Source organism: Eptatretus burgeri, chromosome 1 (genome assembly GCF_056783735.1).
Source record: "Eptatretus burgeri isolate ZD-2024b chromosome 1, Ebu_testis_v1, whole genome shotgun sequence".
Taxonomy (NCBI): Eukaryota; Metazoa; Chordata; class Myxini; order Myxiniformes; family Myxinidae; genus Eptatretus; species Eptatretus burgeri.
Window position 1 is genome coordinate 27,723,163 of NC_140961.1, and position 22,867 is coordinate 27,746,029.

At 44.1% G+C, this 22,867-nt stretch overlaps 1 protein-coding gene across 2 annotated transcripts in view; it reads right to left on the reverse strand.

The window, feature by feature from the left end:
- BRIP1 (BRCA1 interacting DNA helicase 1) overlaps positions 1-22,531 on the reverse strand; it is a 45,015-nt gene extending 22,484 nt beyond the window's left edge. Inside the window, exons 1-16 of one of the 2 annotated variants that reach the window (XM_085876325.1) lie at positions 22,442-22,531; positions 22,012-22,120; positions 19,820-19,931; positions 19,360-19,665; positions 19,143-19,222; positions 18,877-18,924; positions 18,586-18,783; positions 18,258-18,407; positions 16,006-16,242; positions 15,629-15,831; positions 14,035-14,167; positions 7,559-7,737; positions 5,765-5,939; positions 5,364-5,504; positions 4,955-5,116; positions 4,603-4,750 (exon numbers count right to left, since the gene is read on the reverse strand). In XM_085876325.1, coding sequence (XP_085732451.1) covers positions 4,603-4,750; positions 4,955-5,116; positions 5,364-5,504; positions 5,765-5,939; positions 7,559-7,737; positions 14,035-14,167; positions 15,629-15,831; positions 16,006-16,242; positions 18,258-18,407; positions 18,586-18,783; positions 18,877-18,924; positions 19,143-19,222; positions 19,360-19,665; positions 19,820-19,931; positions 22,012-22,110 — 2,371 coding nt within the window. In that variant the 5' untranslated portion in view covers positions 22,111-22,120; positions 22,442-22,531. Of the gene's footprint in view, positions 1-4,602; positions 4,751-4,954; positions 5,117-5,363; positions 5,505-5,764; positions 5,940-7,558; positions 7,738-14,034; positions 14,168-15,628; positions 15,832-16,005; positions 16,243-18,257; positions 18,408-18,585; positions 18,784-18,876; positions 18,925-19,142; positions 19,223-19,359; positions 19,666-19,819; positions 19,932-22,011; positions 22,121-22,272 lie in introns of both variants that reach the window. The other variant, XM_085876317.1, reaches the window with a different exon arrangement.
- Between the last annotated feature and the right edge of the window lie 336 nt (positions 22,532-22,867).

The following is a 22,867-nucleotide window of genomic DNA, read 5'->3' on the forward strand; positions in this document are numbered from 1 at the left end:
CGACCGTCAATGAGGACATGGTCAATCTCCTTTGCCACACCGCCAGCGTTGGAATACCAAGTCCAGCGATGAGCTTGTGGGCGCTGAAACCATGAACCAGCCACCCTAAGTCCATGACTTCTTGCAAAGTCAAGGAACTTAGTGCTATTCTGATTCCTAGTTCCTGACCCATGGGGACCAGCACACATCTCATAACCATCCCTATCAGTTCCAGTCGATGCATTGAAATCCCCCAAGACTAGAAGTGTATCTCGTCTGGGGCACTGATCAACCACAGACTCGAGTGTGGCGTAGAATGCATCCTTCACGGTGAGATCACTCGCCTCAGTCGGAGCATAAACAGAGACCAGGGAAATGACACCTAAGAAGTGACGAATCCTTAATCTCATAATACGCTCGTTGACCGGTGTTACCTCAATTATCATTGGGGTCAGCTTATTGGACACAGCTACAGCAACTCCTTGGGTATGGTAACCATCAGAGCGACCAGACCAATAGTAGGTGTAACCACCCACCATTATCTCGCCGCAATCCGGTCTCCGAACCTCAGAGAAAGCTGCAATCCCGATGTCTAAACGCTTGAGCTCAGATGATAACAGAGACAGGTGATCATCCTCTCTTAGGGATAGGACATTCCAGGCACCCACCCGAAGGGACCGCCTCAGGTTAACCTGCTGAGACCGCCGTCTGGTGGACGACAGCTCAGCACCACTCCGACACACTCTCCCGCAATCTGACCCAGGGATGTTACCCCGTGGTTTCCCTCCTATCAAAGATTGGGGGTCCCGAAGGCTTTGCCCCAATCCCGTCATCCGGTGAGCTGCCCTGCGAAGGGAAGCTGCACAGGAGGTACTCCCACGGAGTGGGTTTTCAGATTTTTTGCGTTTTTTGTGTTTTGCGGAATGAAGGGTTTTACGGTGGCCGGAGTGCAAATCCTGCCACCAACCTCCTAATAAGAAGTGACCCAACTGCAGGAGGACGTCCGCAGACAGTTGGGCACTAGATATGGATGGCCGTTGGCTCACAAGGAGCTCCTCCGCCCTTTGACAGGTTTTGTTTTTAATCCTGCTGGGTGTCCATATTCAAACACCCTCCTCACGAGAAAACCTGGTGGGGGAGACGGTTTAGTCGCCGACAACCCGACCATGGAACAGGTTAGTACAGGTTTACATGGTACCTGTAGCAGGTCACAGATCGAACCTGACCTGACCTGACTCATAAGCACATCACAGCACATTTGCTCACAGCACATCGGAAATCATTGCCGGGTGCAGCAAGACGGTTCCGGCTCTTTGACTTGATGGTCATCATGGCTGAGAACCCCTGCTCGCACTCCCACGTAGAGGGGAAAAATCAGTAGCCCTGGGGAACAGTGTGACGGGCTAGTGTCAGGTACGAGGAGGCCATCGTCACCCAGAAGTTCATAGGAGAGCATTCCTTGTGCTTCGTCTTTGCTGTGTGTCAGGGTTCCCAGATGTATCAGGCCAAATCATTTTTTTAAAGGTTGAGCCCGAAAGTGCTCGCGAACCACCTGGAAGGCCCTCGTGTACCACAGGTTGGGAACCACTGCATTAGAACCAGTGTAAATCGCTTCAGCCTTGATTGATCTCAGCTCGTGAAAATAAGAGAAGGAGAAGGAGAAGGAGAAGGAGAAGGAGAAGGAGAAGGAGAAGGAGAAGGAGAAGGAGAAGGAGAAGGAGAAGGAGAAGGAGAAGGAGAAGGAGAAGGAGAAGGAGAAGGAGAAGGAGAAGGAGAAGGAGAAGGAGAAGGAGAAGAAGGAGAAGGAGAAGGAGAAGGAGAAGGAGGAGGAGGAGGAGGAGGAGGAGGAGGAGGAGGAGAAGGAGGAGGAGGAGAAGGAGGAGGAGAAGGAGAAGGAGAAGAAGGTATTTTAAACAATCTCCCGATTTATACTTTTGCGATCTATTCTGGCGTCTCAGCCTTGGTTGTGAAAACATTGGAGAACGAGAATAAAAGCTACTTTGTAAAGGCTAATGAAGGTACTCTACAGCCGACTTTTCAAGGTATAATTTGTACACATTTACCTCAGTGTAGATATCACAAATTTGCCGCCAGAATAGTTGCCTTGCACCAAGTCCTTCTCAAGGTTCTCATCGTGTGCTGCCTCTTTGGCTCCGAGCTGCATCATTGGTTCGGGGCGCGGCTATGCCACTGATGCAGTGCCCCTATTACCAGTATACTGGTGCTCATTTCGCCGACCTCGGAAGGATGACGGGCTGAGTCAACCCCCCTGGTGTTAATTCAGTGGCAAACAGGGCTCGAACTCAGGACCCTTGGATCCCAAGCCACAACCCTAACCACTAAGCCAACACCAGGCTGTTCTCAAGGTAAGTATTCTACGAATACCATATAGTTAATCCTTTAAATAGTTTCCCCTTTGTAATCTGTCCATGTATTTCTTTTATAAATCATTTGACAGCTCTACAAAGAAGCACCCCCCCACTCCCCCCCAATCCCATTCATGTTCAAAATATATCAAACCTGCTGAACGAAAGGTCTCAGAAAGTGCCCCTCTTTTTCTTTCCCCCATACAATCCCATACAACCTCAATGATATTGAAATCTGAGTTTGAATATATTGTTGTGGTTGACGAAATTCGCAAACCACCATTCAGGTCCCGTAGGTGAGATATCTCTGTAAGTATATGTGTAGTAGCCCAAACCCGTTGTTTAGAGGGAATAAATGTCATTCATTCGGGCTGCGACCCTTTTAGATAGCCGTTTTTCTTTTACTATCTTTATTTTGGACCAACCACCATTACTACCACCACAACCACCACCAACCACGTCTCAACAGCCATCACACAACAACCACCAACCGCAACGCCGCGTCACAACAACAACAACAACGCCAACAGCCATGACCCTTGCCGTCACATCTCGCTCTCGCAACCATCGCATCACCGCCATTCCCGCGCCGCTTGTGGGCACCGATACTGGACTCGTACAGGGCGCGCACCGAGCAGCGGGTGCAAAAACACCAGCCTTTCCGATAAATCGGATCAAGAACGATTCACGCCCACTTCTGTTCCGTCCTATCAGCGAGCGTGGGGCGATTTGGCCCCGCCTCCAGGTGCGTCGGAGTATAATCGCTATATGCAGATTCGCGGATCAAGAATCATTCATGCCCACTTTTCCTCTGTCCAATGGGGAGCGTGGCTCCGCCCCCGAGCGATTCCTGATCCAAAAATCTGCATATGATTTCTCCTGTCGGACTATAAAGCACGGAGCAGTTGGACGGAGTGGAGCAGTTGGAGGGAGTCGGGCAGTTGGAAAGAGTTGAAGAATTGAGGCAGTTGGGAAGAGTTAGCAGTTGGACGGAGTTGAGAAGAGTGGAGAGTGGGAGAGTTGGAGAGTTGTGGCGGCGGCGAAGGCAGTCGAGAGAGTGTCTGTCGGGGTCCGGGGAGGCTGGAGAAGCCAAGGATCTTTGTGGAGGTCTGCGCTCGTGTCAGAGTCGGGGAGCTGCGGAGAGGGGAGGCCGGTAACGCGACCGAGGTCGCGGTGGAGACGCTCGGCGCGGGACCCAAGCCAGCGAGATATCCTCATTCCCCCGAGCATCAACAACCCCCTCCTGTTTCCCCCCGTGCTGAGATAGTGTGAAAAGGGGGCCCCGTTCCCACCCCATTCCAGGCAGTGCCAGCGAGGCCCGCGGAGTCGGGGCGCCGCCGCCATTTTGCGGCTCATCACCAGACGGGTAGGCTCGACGCGGTCTCGGCCCCAGGCCCGTCTGCCCCCTCATCGTTGAGGGTGGCCCCTTCCTTTTTCTTTTGCTTGGAGTATATGTGTTGTCGGCGCGGTCTGTGAAGTAAAACTGTATAAGTGTTGCCGTGTGCTCGGTAGTCGGTAGTAGATCTGCATTGTGTTTCTCTTTTACATTTGCTTCTTGTGCATTATTGTGGTGTTTCTTCTTTTGTTACATTTGCTTTTGGTGCATAATTGTATACGTGTGCTTTCCGTTTGCCGCGGAATAAATGTGCTTTATGTTGAACTGTTTTCCCGCTTCGCTTCGTCTTTTCTCTAATTGAATCTCCATCTTACTTCACGTAAAGGGTTGGTCGTGGGCTAAATACGCCCAATAATTAATCGAACCGTCAAGGTTGACGATAACACCGCTCGGTTATCCCGATAGTACGGAACGGGTCGCTTAAAGTGGCCCGTGTCCGAAGTCGACCTGCGGCGAGGTGCGATCGCCCGGTCTACCCTCCGTGTGGGTACTTAGGTAGGTCGAATTTGGCGAGCAACCCTATCCCACGCGGGGGGCCGATTGGCACGATCGTGGTGAGGCCGAAAGGCCCACCCGTGACTAGTTCCCAGCATTAGTCCGAGAGGGTCACGACGGGATTGTCCGTCCGGTGGGCGACGTGCCGCGATTCGAGTTACGTGGCCGCTCGCACGCCGGCGGGCGCGAATGCGCAACAATATTGTTGATGCTTATAATATCCATATCTTATAACTCCTGAATGTGTCTAAGACATTTGCACAGCAGTGCATATTTTATATGTAGGCCTACTTCACCCACTGTACATCAACTTCCCAAACTCTTGACAATACTTCACTATCTTCGATATCTCCTTTTACAACTCACCAACTTTTACAGCATCATAGTATCGTGAAATCAGACAGTCCATAGTTGTGCGGTTTCCTCCTCTGGGTTCACAGAGTACCATTTTTGTATCCTCAAGTCTTTGCCACAGCCCAGTGTCTCTCCACCTCATTGTCAAACGCTCTAGTATCTGATGAAGAGCGAAATGGTTAGCTTAAATCCATGGTCATGCAGGAGAAAAGTGGGCTGGGGAGGTCAGGAGACCTGCCTGAAGCAGATAGGTAAAGAGGGAAAGTGAGAATTGGCTGTATAAGTCCGGAAAGGATGGGAATGACGACAAAATTATTTGTTGGAAATGATGATTATACGAGTGATTTATAATTGAAGTCTCTACCCTGTATGAAGGCACAAAGCAAAGAAGTCCATTTGGTATGATTTGTGAGACAGCAAGGAGAAGGTCCCCCAACTCGTCCTGGAATGGGAAGGTGTCCACATTTTTGTAGGTGGCACACAACGGCCGGCCACTTGGACCCTGCCCCAACGAGCCAACCCACAGCTGTGATGGTGCGAGAGAAAAAGGTGGACACTTCATTGTGAGCGTGTGCTGATGACTAGGTGGCTGTGATTCGACTAAAATGTCTGATTATCTTTGATCTGATGATTATCTGAAATCAATGCGTCGAAGGCATTTCGGCAGCCAGATGTTGACGATGCACAACACCAGGTGGACATTAGTGAGTGCAACATCCTTGAGCATTGTGGGTGCAGAAAAGCCGAGACAAAGATGATGTTAATCTGCATACCTGGTTCTCTGGGATCACATGGCTGGCCTCCAGCTGAATCGGGAATGGAGTGTTCAGCTCTGAAGCAAAGGAAGTAAGAGGCGCCAGTGTACCAGAGGAAAGGACCACGCAATGTGCACTCTCAGCAATCTCAGAGAAAGCCTGCATTAAAAAAAAAAATAGAAAGAAAAATCAGCATCATTCTTCTCGATTTGCCTACTTGGTTAAAGGGAAACAAGACGAGCAACTACATTCATTATTTGCCATTTTCACATTTTCTTTAGAGTAACCAATCAAAAGCCCCCATTAATGCTTCTTGATAGGTCACATCATCAAGAAAGACAACATTATCCCAAAGATTACATAATCCTTGATAGATCACGGAATCCTAAAGAAACGATAATTTTTCCAGTCATTCTCACCACGGCAGGGTTAAGACACCACAGGTGGAGTGTGAGCAATGGAGCCATGATCCTGGACTTATTTCGTTTGCCAACTGGTTGGCGAGAGAAAAAGCCCTCGGCATCTGGCTGGTCGGGTTTGGGCGCACTTGAAGCCATAGATCGCGCGAGCACAACTCGGTAGTCTTCAGCATACCTGAGAATAAGGATTACCACTGTGAGGAATGGAATGACTACGGAGCAAAAACATCCTGAGCAATTTGAAAACAAGTACTTGATAAACAGCCTTTGTGGGGATTACAGTTGATTTATGTTATACTATTTGCAATGAATTTTCAATTTCATGACAATGAACGGAAGCTTTTGATGGATAATCCTGTCTTCATGAACAAATGTCATATATATATATATATATATATATATATATATATATATATATATATATATATATATATATATATATATATATATATATATATATATATATATATATATATATATGATTCGATTAAATGTACAAAAAAAAAACTTTCGTCATGCCACAGCGATACATCAGGCTTAAATGTCATTAATGATAGTGGGTGCTCTTTTGGAGGGTGGGGAGGGTGGTGTTGGGGTGGTTGTGGCGAGAGTCCCGATATACGAAGAGTAGTGACAACTTGCAATTGGAAGCCATTTTGTTTCCATCGAGCATGGCGTACCGAACCTGTTCCCATTCCGTGCGAGGCGTAATGCATCTGTTTTCTCATTAAGCCGTATTTCTCTGCGCCCAACAGGGAGTTTATATTGCATAACTTTGTTTTGTTCTTCCAACATATCAAAATAAGCATACAATCAGACAGGATTGATTTAACCATATAAAGCATATCAGAGAAACTGCAGCAAAATGAAGTGGAATGAGTGACTGAAGGTTCACACAAATGAGTGCCTAATTTGAGGTGTACAGAATGTGCGAGTGGAAGAAACACACACAGGAAGTGACAGGACGGAGAAATTTGAAAACAGTGGAAGAAGGAAAGTGAAAGACAGAAATGGAGGCACACCATCAAAGCTGGATGTGCACATCTTCAAGAGAGTTGAGAATTAGATTAAAGATAACAATTGTGAATGAAAAAAAAAAAAAGAGCAAGAGCTTGAGAAGACCGATTGATTGGATTGTGCTCTGCCTGAAGACAGGCACTTGGCTGCTTGGTAAAGGTGACACTGGGTGGTTTGCCATTGCTTTCCCAGCAGTTAGTCATGGCAGTAGTTTGTAATTTGACCGGGATTCCGGGTGATAGCTCGCCTACTCTTGGTGAAGGACACCGTGGGGTCTTTGCATACACCAACTAATGATAGCAGACGGGACCCCCTGCTTGACGTCCATTTGATGGATGGCACACACACCGACGATTCACCCTGCCTGTGAAGCACCGGCATGACAGTACGTCTGTCTATTCTTGCCCACCCCACTCCCCTTACCCTCCACATCCTCCGCCTTATACCACCGCTTCCCAATTAGACCGTTGTGTCAGATATAATATAACCATACGATTCTCGAGAAGTATACAGCGTTGTCTGATGTACAAATAATGCAAGCGATATATATTGTAGTTCACGGACCACATGATCAGAATATTCCAGACACGTCATGTCACAACTCTCCTGTACAGGGACTCGAGTCCACGAGTTGTGGCATTGGTAGAACAATTTTTTTATGCAACCAATTCACAGAACACATCCATTTGTTACGATACTCTGCTGTATATGCATTGTAGACCCTTTTGCTCAGGTCAAGTTGAAAGCAAACATAGCTTTTCTCAAAATCAACATCACCTGTATTCTTCTTTGAAAAGGTATCCCAACACCATGAGGAGACCCTGAAGTACTCCCTTAGTCACTGCAGAGATTGCAGGCAAAAACACCTGCCTCTTGGACAAGTTCTTCTTTGAATTTCCCTTGGCTGCATGGATGTTCTGCGCCTCCTCTCGCTCCAAGATCAAGTTAAAATTGCGCTAAAAGTACAGGGAGGAGGAAAAAAGAAATGTGAATATGCAAATCAAGTAAAAACAATGGAAGGCGAAGGCAGTTCAGAAAATGGGAAATGCAGACGCAGCACTGAACTCAAAAAGAAACTCAATGAAGCAACTGAGCATTCAAAAAATGGCCAAAGTTTCCCTGGGAGATTAAATATATTTAAACGGAATAATTCGTTTGGAGAATATTACAAGCATTTTATAATATCCACAAGCAAAATCTAAAGGTGCTTTGAACATGTTTGCATGCTTTACAGTATCGAGTATTATATGAAAACCTGTGGGATTTTCGACCCACGTTACCAATATTGGTATCAAATCACAAATGTCTTAATATACGAATCACCATTCTACACAATGGGTTCAATGCCGGTCTTCAAACACATCTAATATGCCTTCCACGGTAGCACATCATAATGACCATAATAGTGATGTGACGGCTTCAGATGGGTTATTTTTGGCAAAAATATTTTGCCACATTTCCATCCATCCATCCATCGGGACCATACTTTGTGCAGAGCGTCGGTGCTGCGTTCGCAGTCTCCTTGGCTATTGAACACTCCTGGATGTGTCGCCACTCCAACAGAGGATACCAGCATGCTGGCACTCATTTAGCCGACCTCGGAAGGATGACAGGCAGAGTCAACCCCACCTGGTATTAATTCAACAGCCGAGTGGGATTTGAACTCAGGATCCGAGGATTCCAAGCCCGCCACCCGGAGCATTAAGCCAAAACCAGACATACATTTCCTTGGATGATTATATGCATTTTGCTCGTGTTCACAAAAAACACATTGGCCTGTGAGCTCGACTCAAACTTGTCCAACATCATTCACACGCAGATCTGACTTCCAAATTGGACATAGGAAGTGGGCAATTCCAAAAAATGGCATTTCCCTTTTCAATTTTTTTTTTCATTTTCAGCTCGCCTGTTCGAAGAACAGAGAGCTATAGCTATACCCCGGCGTGAGCGTCAGCATCAGCGTGAGCGTGAAAATGTTAAAGTTTTTGGTGCAAGTTATTTTTTCCTTTCTAATGTTTTTATCTACCACACTATTTTTTTATACGCCCGATATATATATATATATATATATATATATATATATATATATATATATATATATATATATATATATATATATATATATATATATATACATACATATATACATATATACATATATACATATATACATATATACATATATACATATATATATATATATACATACATACATATACATATACATATCGGGGCGTATTATGTGATACCGGTCGTCCGTTCCTGTCCACACTCTAACTCCCAAAGTTTTCAACTTTCACGTTTCATATTTGGTACATAGGTACAGACTGTGGAGACGGTGTGCCCTGACATACGTTCGTCATCTAAAGTGGTTGCCATGGCAACCAGGATGCTGTTTTCCATGTCGTAGCACAAATCTGTATATACCTTCTTGTTCGGGTGTATATTGTGCTCACTTGCGCTCGTTACTGATTACAATATACAAATACATATATTGCTTTAAAATTATTTGGATCAAACTTCACTGCAATGCTTTATAATTATAAAAAATATTAATTATTAGACGATTCTTTTAAAAACAATAAATGTATAAACAGGCGAGCATTGGGTGGCTTTGACACCAACTCTGGTTACTTGCTACATTTATGTCCAGGTTTTGAGGGTTTCACGTGAGGCAGCGGCAAATTGTGTTTCGATGGGCCAGGTTGGAAAATGAAATAAAAACTACAGGGGAAATCGCCATGGTGAAGACAAATGCAGAATATGAATAAAGGCACAAAACAAACATCGGAGGCAAAGAATAACAAATGTTTCCACAAGCAACTTCTGAAATGGTTCGGGTCGGAACTACCGGTGGTACAAATGTGCACTGACCATTGGCTTCTAAAAGGCAGAGTATTGCACGTTAAATAATTTGAGGGAATTGGTCAAGAGCGTTAATAACCTAACCCCACAGTCATGTTTTCTACTTTTATGCACACACAGCAAGTCAACATGGTGGAAAGTGAAATAAAGAGGATTGAATAGCAAATAATTGTGAAATTGATAATTATCAATGAAAACACATCTGTTGAAGTTTAGATGACTGGCTGCATAGTATGGTGATGATTGACTGTTAAAAGACAAGAGTATTAAAGAGGACCATGAAAGCAAAAAGTTTTTGATGAACTTAGTCATGAACAAAGATGTCCTACACTGGTTATGTTCACGGCCTAAATAATTCCACATTGAAGACACATGAAAGCTTTGACTGCGATGTGACATATGTTGTAATGCACTGTACATTCAAAATTCAGAATGAGCATAAACAATAATCTAAATCAAATTTGAATCATCCTTGCAGTTTCAGATAGAATGAACCTCCATGTTTTCTATAAGCACAAGCCCAAATTCGAACGGCACTCGGTGAAGCGCGTACCTCCGCCACACTGAAACATTTACGTTATGTATCCCACTGATAGGCCAGATCTGGATCTGGACCTGAACCAAAATCGAATCTGCTTGGTCTCGTCACCGAACACTCATCCAGCTAGTTTTATCATAACTCATTCCCAACATTTTGAAATATGCTATATATTGTTTTGGCCCCATCTGTCAATGGTGAAGAATCACATGAAAAAAAAAATTTAACCATCGTATCAGGATCTTCACCAAAATCAAATCAATGAGTCCTTGTCACACACCCAACCCGCCAACCAAGTTTTGTCCAAATCCATCCATAACATTTTGAGATATTGTGTTATATATCATTTTTAGCCCTATCACTCAATGATGAAGAATCACTAAAAATTATTAGATCCGAATCAAGATTTTCACCAAAATCAAATCAATTAATCCTTGTCAAACACCCAACCGGTCCACCAAGTTTCATCTGAATCCGTCCAAAACTTTTTGAGGAATCCTGCTCACAGACAAACAAACAAGAAAGATGATGTGTGGAGCACAATACTTGCAAAATCCCAACAACAAATTTGATCATAAAAATAAATGGAGGTGGAATTGTGTTTCCTCATCTTCAAATCCTCTTCAAATATCAAGTCAATCGGATGAAAATGGAGGATTTCAAAAATCTCACCGAAGTTGTTGACTGACCTTTGGCCTATGTTGACCTTTTGACCTCAAAAACAATAGGCTAATTGCTTATGACGAACTCTACGAGGTGGTGAAGTTTCCTGGAGATCAATTTAAACTTGTGAACTGTAGGCGGTTGACAGACAGACAAAAAGAGAGAATTAACAAAGTTGACCGACCAATATACTGTACTTGAAAAAATCTTTGATTTCGCAAGTAACAAAGAGACAGGGATGAAAATATAACTTCCGTCCACCTTAGGTGGCGGAGGAAATCAGGGATTATGTGTTCGGTTTGGCTTGAAATCTACTGATGTGCAATTCTGCTGATGTTAAAACTAATAGAAACACCCGCTCCCTGCAGGAGCAGCAACTTTAAATTGGAGGTGGCTATCCCAACTTCGTGGAACGTTCCCATGCACAGCCCGAGTACAACCACCACGTTTCAATGCATTTCATCCAACAAACACATACGTTTCAACACATTTTCCCCTCATCTATGACAACTGTAGTTTTCATGATACTATAACAGAGAATTGGCATATTTACTTCTGCCACCGAAGATGAAGGAGATTAGGTTTTCACCCCTTTCTGTCTGTTTGTTGCTTGCAAAATCGAAGATTTTTCTTCAACTATATTGGTTAGTCGATATTGCTATTCTGTCCATCTGTCTATCGACTACAGGTCACAATTTTAAACCGATTCATGAAGCTTCACCGAATGGTAGAGTTTGTCATTCGGAAGAAGACTATTGTTTTTGAGGTCAAAAGGTCAACAACTTAGGTGAGATTTCTGAAATCCTCAATTTTCATCTGATTGCCTTGAAATCTGAAGAGGGTTTACATTTCAGGTCACTGAATTAAACCAACCAATTATTTTAGAGGTCCACATAGGCCAAAAGGTCAACGTAGGGATTTTTTTTCTAAAATTGTCAATTTTCATCCGATTCACTTGAAATTTGAAGAGGATTTGCATATTTGGTCCTTGAATTCAATCAGCAATTATTTTTGAGGACAAATTTGTTTCATGGATTTTGCAAGTATCGTGCTCTGCATGATGTCGTCTTCTTGTTAGTTGCAAAATCGAAGATTTTTCAAGTATATTGGTCAGTCGATTTTGTTATTCTGTCTGTCTGTCTATCACCTACAGGTCACAATATCAAACTGATCTACTCAAAACTTCACCACATGGTAGAGTCTGTCATAAGGAAGAAACCTATTGTTTTTGAGGTCAAAAGGTCAACATAGGTCAGAGGTCAACAACTTAGGTAAGATTTCTGAAATCCTCAATTTTCATCCGATTGACTTGAAATTTGAAGAGGATTCATATTTCAGGTCAATTAATTCAACCAGCCAATTATTTTTGAGATCAACATCGACCAAAAGGTCAACATTGGCCCAAGGTCAACAACGAAGGGGGTGTTTCTAAAATCCCCAATTTTCATCCTATTAACTTGATATTTGAAGAAGATATACATTTCAGGTCATTGAATTCAATGACCAATTATTTTTGAGGTCAAATTTGTTTTATAAATTTTGCAAGTATCGTGCTCTGGATGATGTCTGCTTCTTTGTTTGTTCGTCTGTGTGCAGGGTTTCTCAAAAAGTTGTGTACGGATCCAGATGAAATTTTGTGGACAGGTTCGGTATGTGACATGGACCAACCGGTTAGATTTTGGTGAATATCCGGATCTGGCTACTAGAATTTTTGAAGCGATTCTTCACCATTGAGAGATGGAGCCAAAACGATATATAGCACGATGTCTCAAAAAGGTGTGGACGTATTCAGATGAAACTTGGTGGATAGGTTGGCAAGAACTAACTGATTTGATTTTGGTGAATATCCAAATCTAGATACGAGAATTATTTGAGTTTTAGAGTGATTCTTCACCATTAAGAGAGAGGGCCAAAAATGATATCATCCTGTATAGCATGTCATTTCAAAAATATATTGGGCCCGACATGTTCTCGTGGATCAGGCATTACGTGGCGGAGGTATGCACTCTACCAAGTGCCCTTCTCATTTATAATTATTGTACAACTTCCGGGAGATTGATTTATATTTTAGCGATGACATCCAGTTTTCAAATTATTCTGTCCAGATGGAGTGTATTAGCAGGATGATAATTCACCAAATTCTTATGATAATTCTCTATTCTCACATAAATCTAAAAATGAGGACAATACCCCTGGGCACTCACCTGGTAGAATAATGATACTGAAAAGTCAACGTGGGACAGAATCAGCAGAATGTACCAATGTTATAACCAATGCCTATTTTGGGAAGCACACCCACCCCCACCCCCTCCTCCGTAAATCCCCTTCAACCCTGATTTTTTTTTAAACAGTGTGAACAAACTTTGGTACATCACGAGTGATGAAGGTTGTGGCCAAGTTTAATCAAAATTGTGTGTGTGGTTTCGGAGAACAAAGCAAATACATATTCTGGGGGCAACCCCCCCCCCTTTAGACCACAATTTTTTTAATGTCATGAACAAACTTTGGTACATCATGGGTGATGAAGGTTGTGGTAAATTTTCATCAAAATTTCGGGTGTAAATTCAGAGAATAAGTTGCAAGTATTTGTGGACGGACGGACGATGCACCATCCCAAAAGCTCCCAGGAACTATGTTCCAGGTGAGCTAAAAACCTAACTTGAGGTCACCATGCCAACTTAGTAGAATGTTCCCATGTACACTCAAGAGTACAGCAAGCACTTTTCAACTCATTTCATCCAGTGGTTCAGGAGTGCATAAACCACACTGCACATATGTAAATTGGCTAAGTAGTTTTCGATTAGAGCAAGGTTTTCATTCAGAAATACTATTATAATACAGCACTATAAACCAATGGGATTTGTAATGCACTCTCTCACCTGGAACGGCGCCACACATTACACATAGAATTGACGTCCCCCTAACCCCGCCGAATACAATTTATTTTTAATGCCTAAAACGTTCCTGAGCACACTCCAAGTACAACTAAAAAATTTAAACTCATTCCGTCCAGCGATTTCAGAGTTCATACAAGTCAGACAGAAAACACACACAAACCAGGCTGTATACATACACAGTACTATTGTACGATTTTACATCGTATTGGTAGAGATACAGCATGAGTAATTTCATTTCACTTTTAGTAAGGTGAGCACAGAGAAAAAAAAAAAAAGGAGAATCAACTGACCTGTAAGACTTTGTAAGTTAGTGGAGTTATACCCCAACCCTGTAAGATAGCCACCATCTCTTTCCCGCTCCACTCTCGGCACCACAGTTCAAAATCACGCTGTGCAAGTCCGTTCTCTCCTTCCTCCATCCACCTGTCACAAGAACCCAGAACACTGGATTCTCATCCTTCTTATCGATTGCTCATTACAATGTCAGATCACCGACGGTATGTTCGTTATACAAATCAAGTATTTGGTACAATGACCCCCTCTTTCAATTTGTAGTTCAAGTGTATTACAGGCCTAAGCCAAAAAACGTTGCATTTTAAAACTATCGTCTTGCTGTCAAGCCCAAAGCAAGGAACAGTCGTTTTTGTATGATCATGCATTTTGGCCTTAAGGCCAATGTACACAAAACACACACACGTGTAATTGTTTGACATGCTTTTTACGACCGTGCACTTTTGTCTTTGGGCTGAATAACATGTGCTTGGATTTGTTTTAATGTTGAGATTTTTTTTTGAAATACAAAAAGGCGTTACATCTCCAAGCTGGCCTACAAAGCCAGTCGCAGACTGGGCATCCCACATTGTGCCAAGTCCTTCCTTGGCACACCTGAGCTTCCAATCATTTACAAAGCTTTCATCTGCAGTCTGATGGAGTATTGCTCTCCCCTCTGGGGTGGTGCTCCTGCCTCACACCGAGCTCAACTTCACGCTGCGGAAACAAAGGCTTTTAGGATGATTGGTATCTCCCGTGATACAGCTGCGTCTTTGGGTCTTTCACTCTCACCACAAGCAGGTCGATGGTCTTTCTGTCTTCTACCGTCTCCTCGCCGGCCTTGCCCCCCCCCGCTCTGTCTGTGATCTGTCCCCCCCCCCTATATTTCCTCAAGGTGCTCAAGATCCACCAAAATCCCCCTTCTGGTGAAACCGCCAAAATCAAGAATCACTGCTAACATTCACTCTTTCATTCCACTTTTTTCACGACCTCAAGAACAAACTCCCACACTCTCTTCAATCCCATTCCTCCCTCCAGGCCTTCAAAACAGCTGTTCACCACCATCTCATATCTCCCCCCCCCACACCCCCCCCCACCCATCGAAAATCGTGATCTTTATTACCCCAGTTAATCCACCGCAAGCTCACCTCCTTCAAATTCCGTTTTCCTTCCTGAAAGTCCCTGTAGTACCATCTTGTTTACCCCGTGTACCTCGCCCCATCCCTCGCCCTTCCACAGATATCCTCTTGTCTTTCTTCCCCACTATTTTGTGCTTCCCTCTCCCACCCCTCTTGCCTCCTGCCTTGCTATATGTTTCTGTGTCTTAGCACTTACACGAGCCTCGACTTGGTAAATTTTAAAAAATAAAAAAAAATAATTCTCAATCGAGGAAAAGGGTTTCTTATACGTGTGTGTATTTTGACCTTCGAGCCAGGATTCGTGCTGGCTCAGTACGAATTGTTGATTGGCTGTGCCTTTTCCTAAACAATGGATAATTCCAACCACCATAAAAACTGATCATTAATGTATAAATCTCGTGTTTCTTTCATTACTGTCCATGTAGTTCATCCAATTTTTACACAAACTCACACACCAATCATTTGAGTGACTGACCCATAAATGGAGAAACAAAGGGCATAAAGGGCATCATAGGCAGAAGCTCGGGTTTCTGAAGTCTTAGCAAAGGATTGAAGTTCCATAGAGGCAGAACAGATGGAGGGAAGAGACAAGGAGAAAGAGGCGGCCTCCCGAGAAGAGTCCTCGATGTTGTGAGCCTCGTCAAGAACAACAATTTGTCCTCGTAGATGAATATCAATCTGATGTCGATGAATTGATGGTTAAAAAACACAAAAAAAAAAAAAAAAAAAAAAAAAAAAGAGAGAAGAGATCAGTAAATAAATTGATAAATAAATTAATAAATAAAAACATGCTTACAAACCAGCAAATAATTAATAGGAAAAAGAACGTTTAAAGAGAGATTATGTATTCACGTTTTGTCGTATCTGAGGGTCGATGAGGTAGTTGTAAGGACAGAATATAAGACTAGCTTGGGCTGCTAACGCCCGAGCTGCAAAGTACGGACAAGCCTTGGTTCTACGTCCCAAAGTCACCAGATCCTCGATGTCCCAAGCCCTGCTCAGGCCCCAGCAGCCCTGCAGATCTGCCTGGTCTGACAGGCGTTTCACACCTTGGTGGAATAAACAGGATTTACCCTGGAAGTGCAGATGCTGAAAAGCAAAGATGTTGACACGTCACTTTTGAATCTATCTATAATGGAGCAGATGCATATGTGGCTAAACACTGTATATACTGAACATGCAGTACACGTGGCAGAAATAGCACCACCTTTGGTGGTAGCCGGTATTACAAATCATCAATCCTTTATCTTCTTCAAAATACAGTGCGTCGCATATTTGAAAGAAATATCTGAATAATCATTTATTTATTTTTCCACGTTACAGGTGAAGCCCTGAAGATTTGAATGACAGAGCATTATGACGTACCAACGCGGATTAAAATTGTAGAAACTCCATTAAATCAGACTCTTATACTATTGCAACTCAGCGAGCATTTCATGGCCTCCTCGATCCCCAGATTTCTTCCTCTGGGAAATTTTGAACAGCCAGGTTTACAAGACACTTCCCACGTGTGTCGATGAACTTAAGATGAGGATCGCTGAAGCCATTGCTGCCATTGACAATTTTGAAAGCAGCAACGAACAATGTACTGGTTCAATGCAAGTAGTGCATCAATTGTAATGGACAAAATTTAAAAGATGTGATTCTAAAGAAGTAGAGCTCGGTTGTGTATACTGCTATGATGTCATACAATCTCCCATACCTGTACTGCATACTAAAAACATCATTTACATTGTTCAGTCTTGTTTTATTACAGAAATAGACGCGTCAGATATTAATGACCTCCACAAATGACTCTGTATAATGCAACCTTCTCAAAATTATGATATGTTGTGATTAATAACGTTTCTTTCAAAGATGACAAAAATTATAAAGTGCATTTCCAAGAATGTTGCGCAGCACATTGCCCACTGAAGGTGGGCCGAGAAGTGCCCGCGAGTACTATTATTAGTTTACTCCAGTAACCTTAGGTAAAGCACAATTGAGGTTATATTTGTCAACTTTTGACTTGGCATGTTCCTTTAATTGAAGCTTGTTGTAGTTTGATGCATTTTGGTGTTTATTTTCTTCTTCTTCTTCTTTAACAGCTGTGCTCTTATCCTGCATGGTTGGGTCGGCCAGGGGAAGCTTGGGCCGAGACTTCATGAACCGGCTGGCCAGGCCTGACAATCGACGAGTTCGGGCAGGAATTTGGAATTTGGCCATGGTGCTGGCGATGGCTCCCCTACACTTTGCGAAGGACATCGTCGGTATCTGTGTAGGACAAAAGTCCGAGTCTTCAGGTCCTTGGTGCTTCCAGTCTTGCTCTACGGATGTGAGACTTGGACTCTGACCAGGGATCTGAGACGGAGACTTAATTCCTTTGGTACCAGGTCTTTTTGGAGAATCCTTGGCTATCGCTGGTCGGACTTTGTGTCCAACAAGCGGTTGCTGAGAGAGACTCAAATGAGATTTGTTACTCGCATAGACCGTGAGCATCAGCTGCCGCTGTATGGACATGTGGCTCGTTTTCCTGATGCTGGTCCTGCTCACCAGATTCTCTCAGCGAAGGAACCTCGTGAGTGGAGGAGGCCGATGGGTAGACCACGTGCCTCGTGGTTGCAGCAGGTTGATCAGCATCTTAAGGAGATGGGGATGGGCCAGGCATCTGCCTGGGGGATGGCCAGACGGAGGCCTCTGGCGTACCGGCGGAAAGTGGACGGAGCGACGTGCTGCTGCGGCCCATGCTCCCATAACTGACCTGACCGAACCATGGGATCTTTAACATCCACCAACGATTGCTGGTAGACGGGACTCCCGATTAATGTCCATCCGAGAGACGGCACACAAATGATGAATCACCCTGCCTGTGAAACACTGGGGTGACAGCTTATAGCTGGGTCGGGAATCGAACCCAGGCTAGACAGCTTAGAAACAGGTATGCATCGATCCTGCCAGGCCATTTTGTTGTTTATTTTATCTATTTTTAATCCATGGAGTGCCATGTGACTTGGTGCTTTATTAAATATTAGACAATGATGATGTTCTTATTTTGGACAGAAATTGGTTGTTATTTTGTCAGTGGTAAATAAATAAACGTATTACATTCTCCATCTGCACCTCACCTGTTCCTGTTCCTGTTCGATAAGCTCACGACAGGCCTCTGCCTTGTGCGGGACAATCGAAACCTCGGGATGGATGCAAGTGAACTCACGGCTGGAGAGAATCGTCATCGGCACGGAACCATACGCCGTGCGGGCCAGCTCACGAGTCACCTGCATTTGACATGGGAAGAGATATCTGGCATGGAATCTTCAAAAACAACGAGCCACCGTAGGAAACCATCTTGCGTCATTTCACTCAAAGGCTGCAGTATCACGATTTGCATGATGAATAAAGAGATTACCTTCACAAATGAGAACAGAATGTCAAAACAAAATTCACAAAACGTACCTGAGATATTTGTTTGTGTGTTCTTGTTGCAAAAAATATCTTTGGAACAGGATGGGATTTCTCCTCATCCTTGCATTCATCTTCTGGTCCGCCGCCCGGACAGCAACCTCCTCCAATCCCATCCAACTCTTGAAGATGTCCCTCTTCACTTCCCCGTTCTCTTGTCAAACCATTACAGCAGCACATATTGCACTCGAGCTGTGAACAAAGTAATTATTTCATCCACGAATGAGATGCATGAACAATCTCAAGAAAGAAACGTTTGTTGGTAGCAATTTGCAAGATTCTTACCTCATCGTCATATGTAACACCCATCTGTACTCTATGTTTCCTTTTCATCTACAAAGGCAAGGTGAAGGAGGTATAGGAAGTTTATTCAGACACAGGAAGAGGCCATTTGGTTCGTCAAGTATCCCACCTGATACATAACTTACAGGTTGTTAGTTTGACAAGTAATCAGCTTTTGTTGAAGATAGCATGGGGAAAAGAAATGGAAAGAAAAATTTGGAAACACTTTTGGAAAAACGAAAAAGAAACAACAAGGCAGAAAGACGAACCAAATTCACACGAAACCGTTTGGAGTCCTTGGCAAAGTCATCCATGTCTGCATCCAATAGATCACGTTTTCCTCCTTTTTCTGGAACAAGATCATAAGGTTTGAGTAACTCTTGTTTGCAGCTCGGTGGGGAGGGAGCGGGTGTAGGAGGGGGAGGAGGTCACAGAGATTGAAAATCTGTGCCTGTACGTTGCTCACCGTCTAATTCCCTCCCTTACCATTGAAATAAGGCGATGTGGATGGGTTGATGCGAGGAGGAGATGCAAAATAGGACGAGCGGATATCAGTTTTCGACGACTTTCCAGGCTGCGAGACGGCCACGGGCTTTTGCCGCGTGTCGGACGAAGGTGGGTTACAAAGGGAACGCACGGCAAGGTCTGTGGGGGGCTTGTTTTGTTGATGACAGTGACAGCTGCATGGCTCAGGTGGTGCAGATTTGCATTCTTGTGGCTTTTCTTCTTTCGTTTTGTCATTCAATTGCTCCTCAGCCACTTTCACCTTATTATCCTCCACTTGTTTCCTCTCTACACAAAATATAGCAGAAAAAAAACCAAAGAATACCAGTTGGGGGAGTGGGGATTGGGGGGGGTGGGGGAAAGGACAACCAAAATTAAGTTTGTAGTTCAGCGGAAGAAACTGAAGTTCAAAGAGATCAAGGAAACGACAAGGCCGCAATACCATATTCACGTCGTTGCCAAGCGAGAGTGGCACAAAGCAAGGCAAGGCTCTTCCCAGTGCCCGTCGGGCTTTCCAGGAGACAGTGATCACCGCCGTTCAACCCTCGGATTATCTAAAAAACACACATTTCATGTTCAATTCCTCATTGTTATTTTCACCATTTTCAACTTGTACTCCACCCAACTCCATGTGTTGAAGCTCTTCTTGACCGACACCTCCATCAATCAATCAATTGTCCTGTCTGGTCTGCATTTTCTGTTCTTGGCCTTTTGGCCTACACCTCCATCAATCAATCAATCAATGGTCCTGTCTCGTCTGCATTTTCTGTTCTTGGCCTACACCTCCATCAATCAATCAATCAATGGTCCTGTCTCGTCTGCATTTTCTGTTCTTGGCCTCCACCTCCATCAATCAATCAATGGTCCTGTCTCGTCTGCATTCTCTGTTCTTGACCTACACCTCCATCAATCAATCAATGGTCCTGTCTCGTCTGCATTTTCTGTTCTTGGCCTACACCTCCATCAATCAATCAATCAATGGTCCTGTCTCGTCTGCATTTTCTGTTCTTGGCCTCCACCTCCATCAATCAATCAATGGTCCTGTCTCGTCTGCATTCTCTGTTCTTGACCTACACCTCCATCAATCAATCAATGGTCCTGTCTCGTCTGCATTTTCTGTTCTTGGCCTCCACCTCCATCAATCAATCAATGGTCCTGTCTAGTCTGCATTCTCTGTTCTTGACCTACACCTCCATCAATCAATCAATGGTCCTGTCTCGTCTGCATTCTCTGTTCTTGACCTACACCTCCATCAATCAATCAATGGTCCTGTCTCGTCTGCATTCTCTGTTCTTGACCGACACCTCCATCAATCAATCAATGGTCCTGTCTCGTCTACATTTTCTGTTCTTGGCCTCCACCTCCACCAATCAATCAATGGTCCTGTCTAGTCTGCATTCTCTGTTCTTGACCGACACCTCCATCAATCAATCAATGGTCCTGTCTCGTCTGCATTCTCTGTTCTTGGCCTACACCTCCATCACTCAATGGTCCTGTCTGGTCTGCATTCTCTGTTCTTGACCTACACCTCCATCAATCAATCAATGGTCCTGTCTCATCTGCATTTTCTGTTCTTGGCCTACACCTCCATCAATCAATCAATCAATGGTCCTGTCTCGTCTGCATTTTCTGTTCTTGGCCTCCACCTCCATCAATCATTCAATGGTCCTGCCTAGTCTGCATTCTCTGTTCTTGACCTACACCTCCATCAATCAATCAATGGTCCTGTCTCGTCTGCATTCTCTGTTCTTGACCTACACCTCCATCAATCAATCAATGGTCCTGTCTCGTCTGCATTTTCTGTTCTTGGCCTCCACCTCCATCAATCAATCAATGGTCCTGTCTCGTCTGCATTCTCTGTTCTTGACCTACACCTCCATCAATCAATCAATGGTCCTGTCTCGTCTGCATTTTCTGTTCCAGGCCTACACCTCCATCAATCAATCAATGGTCCTATCTCGTCTGCATTCTCTGTTCTTGACCTACACCTCCATCAATCAATCAATGGTCCCGTCTCGTCTGCATTCTCTGTTCTTGACCTACACCTCCATCAATCAATCAATGGTCCTGTCTCGTCTGCATTTTCTGTTCCAGGCCTACACCTCCATCAATCAATCAATGGTCCTGTCTCGTCTGCATTCTCTGTTCTTGACCGACACCTCCATCAATCAATCAATGGTCCTGTCTCGTCTGCATTCTCTGTTCTTGGCCTACACCTCCATCACTCAATGGTCCTGTCTGGTCTGCATTCTCTGTTCTTGGCCTACACCTCCATCACTCAATGGTCCTGTCTGGTCTGCATTCTCTGTTCTTGGCCTACACCTCCATCACTCAATGGTCCTGTCTGGTCTGCATTCTCTGTTCTTGGCCTACACTTCCATCACTCAATGGTCCTGTCTGGTCTGCATTCTCTGTTCTTGGCCTACACCTCCATCACTCAATGGTCCTGTCTGGTCTGCATTCTCTGTTCTTGGCCTACACTTCCATCACTCAATGGTCCTGTCTGGTCTGCATTCTCTGTTCTTGGCCTACACCTCCATCACTCAATGGTCCTGTCTGGTCTGCATTCTCTGTTCTTGCGCTCTCCACCAGTCGCTCATCCCCTGCACCACCTCCACGTGTCGCAGCTCTTACCGAGCTCATCATAGCCAGCTGGGAGGGATAAGCTTTGACAGGCAGGTTGATGGAAACTCCACCAATGATGTACGTATTCCATTGCGTTGCTGCGGACATCACTCCTGACCTGCAGCACGACACACCGAGGGTAACGTTTAATGAAGGATGCGCCCCTGGCAGGACAGGAGGAGGAGGAGGAGGAGGAGGAGGAGGAGGAGGAGGAGGAGGAGGAGGAGGAGGAGGAGGAGGAGGTGCAAACGCCACACGAGATAGACTCACTCAACTACTCCAGCACCATGAAATAAATGGGAATCAAAGGCTAAAGCCTAAAACATGCAAAATGAGGAAAAAAAAAATATATCAAAGCTCGCAAGTGCAGTCAATGGAGTGAGTGAAACGCTCGATTAATCGCTCAATTCTTCAAAATCGATAATAATACACCACACACAACGCTGCCACTCGAGCACGGCGATAGTGTGGCGACCATCAGCGCGTTCAAACGCAAAGTACAACCGACAGCAAGGACGAACCGGAAGTGATTCCAATTATTTTTAGCGGGAAGAATTCAAAACGTCTCTGGATCCACTTTGTTTTTATTTCGCTTAATGTAACGTCGGATTATCATCGAAAACATCGTCTTACACGAAAATCGATTAGATACCTGTAATCGGTGTTTGGTGTGTCGTGCTTTCAGGGTTATTCTTATCAAGTTCGTGTTTTTTTTAACATTCACGTTGAACAATTACAATAACCTAATATGTTTCACTGCTATATATTGTTTGTTTAAATATGCACTCGTTTCTTCAGAGAATTAACAACAAATCTGTATACTTACAGTTTCATATTGCTCGGTGCTAACGTCATGACGGTGTAG